Below are 5,038 nucleotides of genomic sequence, written 5' to 3'. Positions count from 1 at the left end.
AGTCATAGATCACATATTGCCTGGGCATAGCCCACACCTCACATACCAGCCCTGAGTTTGGATGGCAAGCAGGCCAACATCAATCACGCCTTCTCTCTCATTTCCCAATATCTTCCCCAGGGCAGGGCAATGGCTCAGCTGATGTACTCTTCCACCCTGTGATTCATTTAGAACGAACTCCTGTTACCCACTCACTTTCTTCCTGTTTGCTCGTATAAAAGGCAGGCAGAGCCGCCAGAGGGGCCAGAGGAGCAGAGAGGCTGAGACAACACAGAAACCTCCAGCTCCCACATCCAAGCTCCCTGCTCTCCACCGACATGAAGGTCTCCGCAGCGCTCCTCTGCCTGCTGCTCACAGCCGCCGCCCTCACCACCCAGGTGCTCACCCAGCCAGGTGAGCCCCTCTCTCTTTTGTTTTGAAGCCCATCACCACATCTCTGGCTTCTCATGGGCCACCAGAGCAGGAGCATCACCCACAGCTCCATTTCCAAGATCAGGAAAGTCAGAGAAGGACAAGGAGGAAGGCTGATCACACAGGTGCTCCCGGGAATTTCAGCCATGGACACCAAATCCAGTCCCTTCCAGGGTTCCAGCTCTGCACTCATGCCCCTAGTGCAGATACTACTCTGGGTCCTTGTAGCAGTGTTTGGGGAACTGGGGTGATCGAAAAGAGGGGGCCTCTGGTGGAGGGTGTGCAGAGTATTTCCAGATGTGGTGGAGGGGAAAGGAGGAGACAAGAATCTGAACTGTGCTTCATTCAGTCCAGCACCCTAAGACAGGGCTCTGCAGAGGCAGCGGGTATTAGGGAAACTCATGACCAGGCGTAGATTGCTCAGAGCCTAGAGGGGGACCCATGGTTTCGGTCGCCCTGTCCTGAGGATTAGACTATTCTATGAGCCCCTCCTAACAACAACCCAGAGTTGTCGCCAGTTTCTCTTCTCCTCTCAATTAGCAGTCATATCCTTCCGTTTTACAGTCCATGACAGTAAGACTGAAAGTTTTATGGCAGAAACACAGGACTTAGGGTGGGTGATTTCCCTTTCTTTGACTCTCCTCCTTACCGTTCCCTCCTTTATAAATAGAAAGTCCCAGCACACACCTTAAATAGCCTTTGTTGTTGTTGTCTCAACAGACGGGATTAATATCTCAACCACCTGCTGCTATAGATTTACCACTAGGAAGATCCCCATCCAGAAGCTGAAGAGCTACAGAAGAATCACCAGCAGCTATTGTCCCCGGGAAGCTGTGATGTGAGTGAAGCCATAACCACCCGCACTCAACACTTGGTCTTGAGTTTTGCTCCCAGGCAGTGGATAGGGTTATTATCAGACTGAGTTGGAATTTAACCCTCAGGTGCTTAGACCATCTCTAATCTAATCCTAGAAATCTTCCTATGGGAAAAGTAAATTCAAGAAAATAGAGACTTCCCATTTATAGCTCTTTGTCCAGGCGTTAGCTCAGATGTCAGTTCCTTCATCCAGGAGAGAAGATGGCTTTACCTGGGGCAGCAAAAGCAGCTGCTTCACCTGAGTTTCCTTCCTTCCTCCCCTATCACCCCAGGCTAATGGGCTAGCCAGTTAGAGGGCCTCCATCACCACAAGCTAATGGGCCATAAAGTGGGTTACACTACCAGGTTGAATCTTCAAGCACTCCATCTAAATGCCCTCTCTTCCCACAGCTTCAAGACCAAACTGGCTAAGGACGTCTGTGCTGACCCCAACCAGAAGTGGGTCCAGGATCACATGAAGTACCTGGACAAGAAAACCCAAGCCCCAAAGCTGTGAACAGTCATGCGCACAATGAAGCCAAGCCAATGTCCAGGAAACAATTTATATTCCCTATCCTTTCCAACATACCTTCTGAGATTATTCTACTACAATTCTAAGGAATATGAGATTTGTGCAATAATGTGAACCACAGTTTTCTTAAGTAATGTTTTATGTCTTCTAAGTTGTTAATATTTTAATTTAATGTGCTCTGGAATCGAATGTGTTTTAAATGTAAACCCTTGGATATATCACATCACTTTAGCCCCCTAAAAACTGAAGGATGCTCTCTTTTCTACCTCACTATAGTATTGCGAAGATCCTTGCAAGAATCAATGCAAATATACATATATTTAATTTTTAAGAGGGGATGTCCCTATGAAACCATAATGTTATTGTAGAACTGAATATTTATGTATGTACAACTCTTGAATTTTCACATAAAATATATTTTGGATAAGACTTGACTTCGATGGCTTTTTATTTATTTAATTTATTTATTCATGATAAACACACGCACACACACACACACACACACACACACACACACACACAAAGGCAGAAGGAGAAGCAGGCTCCATGCAGGGAGCTCGACGTGGGACTCGATCCTGGGTCTCCAGGATCACATCCTGGGCCAAAGGCAGGCGCTGAACCGTTGAGCCACCCAGGGCTCCCCCTTTGATGGCTTTTTAAAGAACAGGATAAAGATGGTGGGGGTACCAGGGAGAGGAAGGCTGTTCAGAAGGTGGGGTTTGTGTTAGGGAAGAACAGGCATGTGATGGACTCTGGGCTTGCTCCCAAGCTGGGCTCACCTGCATGACAAGAAGAGTCAGGCTGGCTGGGGCCAGGTTTAGCCAGCTCCACAGCTCTAGCTGACATCAGCTTCAGCCTTTTGTTCAAATGCCTTCTTCCTTTCCAAAATAATTTCCTTTCTTACCATCCTACATACTACACGACTGTTGCATCAGTCTCATGGCTGGCTGGTTTTCTTTCTTCCAACCCTTGAATCCAGAATAATACAAGTGTCACCTGCATTGAAGAACTAGTGAGGAGATCAACAGATGACCTCAGAAATTTTCGTCCACATCTGGGAGTCACATATCTTAAAGATTTCTGTCTCTACAGGTTGAGGAAGAGCAAGGAGGGTAGGAGGAGGGTATGGATGATATGAACAAGGAGGATATGACAAGCCAGCATACTGACAAATTCTTGATAACTTCAAGTTGAGCTTCTTGGAGAGTGAAGGAGAGGGTTGCATCAACACTCCACTAGAAATCTCAAGGTGTCATGAGAAATCAGACACTTTGGTAGCAAGCAGACAATTCATTGGTGACCATTTGCTGCCATCATTGATGCTCAGACCAGGTCCAACAGACCTTTCTGTCCTGCCTCCAGCCTAATAGTCCTCATCCCCAAACATCAATAAGAAATGTAGTCTCAAATGCCAGTGAGGAACAACAGCAGGACAAGCAGAGGTAGGAAGGAAATAGATACTATAGTGCAATGAGACACAGCAAGTCCTGGGGAGCAGGCAATATCAAGCAGAGGGTCAGGTAGTAGGACAGGCAAGGAGAGATAGGTTCCATGTGCCCAAGCCCAAAAAGAATCTGATCACATTCTCTTTGTCAAGCCTATCTTTTCTTATTTAAGGAATTCTGAATTCATTTGTCCTCACTGGGCCTCTTGGGACACAGAGTGTTAAAGAGAAATTCCAAATCACAACCAGGAACAGAAGCTCATACATAACTGGGCATAGAGTTTAATGGGATTCAAAAATCAGAGTGGGTATACCACTAATGTGCCTAGTAAATTAGGGAAAGTTATTTTCCCTGACCAGGCCCCCATTCATGGAGATTTAGACACATCAGTGGCTCTCATATTAGCATCAATATCTCTTAGATACTAATAAAAACACAGATTTGGGGGCACCTGGGTGGCCCAGTGGTTGAACATCTGCCTTTGGCTTGGGTCATAATCCCAGGGTCCTGGGATCTAGTCCTGCATCAGGCTCCCCTCAGGGACCCTGCTTCTCCCTCTGTCTATGTCTCTACCTCTCTCTGTGTGTGTCTCATTAGTAAATAAACAAAATCTTAAAAAAGAAAAAAACAATGCGGATTTCCAGGTACCCTCACCAAAGATTCTAATACAGAGTGTTGGGAGGGCAAGGTGCCCCTTCCATCTTTTTAACTGGTTCCCAGCCCTGTCTGCAGAAGCAGAGTACACCCTGATGTCCTCATTCAGATCAGTGTGGTCTCTGGGCTTGACTTATGCCTCTGGCTTAGACAAGCATGCCTTTGGTCTGAACTTTCCCACCTCCTAGATTTGGCTGGTAAGTATGCACCAGCCTTGAAATAGCTGAAGTAGTAAATGCCCACCACGTGTTCATGTGCTCTTCTACATTTTCCAGCCCACATTGCATTTGTTTAGGGGCCATATGACTGGATTCTAACCAAGTGGGTGAGAACCAAAATAATCTGGACTTCTCTTCCTCTGTCATGCTGACCTTGGAGGCAATGTGCTCTAAAAATTTCAGCCTTCAGATGGAGGAAACCCATCTCCTTAAGCCAGTGGAGGAGAACCACTTGGCATACCCTGTTCTGTGACACACAAAAGCAATAATCCTTTGTTAGGTTGAGCCACTGAAGTTGGGAGCCTAGCTTAACCCAATTAATAGACTTGGTACCATGATCATGCGTTGCTAGTAGAAACCTAAAATGTGTAGTATTGATTAGACATTTGGAAGTAGGAGGTGAGGAAACTATCTCAGGTTGAAATGATGGAGAATCTTGTTACAAAATGTCAAAGCTGTTGGATCCTCTCTGCTGAAATTGTAGCTCCAAGGAGAGAGTTTTAAAAATATGCATTAGTAATGCATTGGTTGTTTTTGTCTGCATTGGTCAGAGTATTGAGAGAAACAGAAACTCAGAAAAGCATCGACTCATTTTAAAGTAAAAATGAAATGGAATATAGTTCACAAATTCAGAAACTTGCATTTGTTGGAAAAGCCATTTGTTTGTAGATCCCAAACATTCACAGGTTTATTTTAAGGGGAGAAAAGTAAAAAGATTTCAGTAATAAAAATCCAGGAAAAAAAAACAACAACTGTGAGTTGGATGAAGTGACTTAGGGCAAAAATCAGTTGGAAGTTTTAACCTTGCCACTTCAAGCCTCATTAAGAGGAAGGAAGAGAGAGGAAAAGGCAGGACAAATAATCTGAGAAGTATATCTAGAATGAAATGGGCTGTGACTACAGATGTATGGGATTGGCTGTGT

At 45.2% G+C, this 5,038-nt stretch overlaps 1 protein-coding gene across 1 annotated transcript; it reads left to right on the top strand.

Moving 5' to 3' along the window:
* The first annotated feature begins 231 nt into the window (after nt 1-231).
* LOC112655353 (C-C motif chemokine 7-like) lies at nt 232-2,225 on the top strand. Its single transcript, XM_025440421.3, has 3 exons — nt 232-393; nt 1,132-1,249; nt 1,678-2,225. Exons 1-3 carry the CDS (start codon nt 318-320, stop codon nt 1,781-1,783), a joined length of 300 nt encoding a protein of 99 aa, XP_025296206.1. The 5' UTR covers nt 232-317; the 3' UTR covers nt 1,784-2,225.
* Nucleotides 2,226-5,038: the final 2,813 nt, after the last annotated feature.

This window comes from Canis lupus, chromosome 9, assembly GCF_003254725.2.
Source record: "Canis lupus dingo isolate Sandy chromosome 9, ASM325472v2, whole genome shotgun sequence".
NCBI lineage: Eukaryota > Metazoa > Chordata > Mammalia > Carnivora > Canidae > Canis > Canis lupus.
The sequence above is the reverse complement of the archived record's forward strand: the minus strand, read 5'-3'. Positions and strand labels throughout refer to the sequence as shown.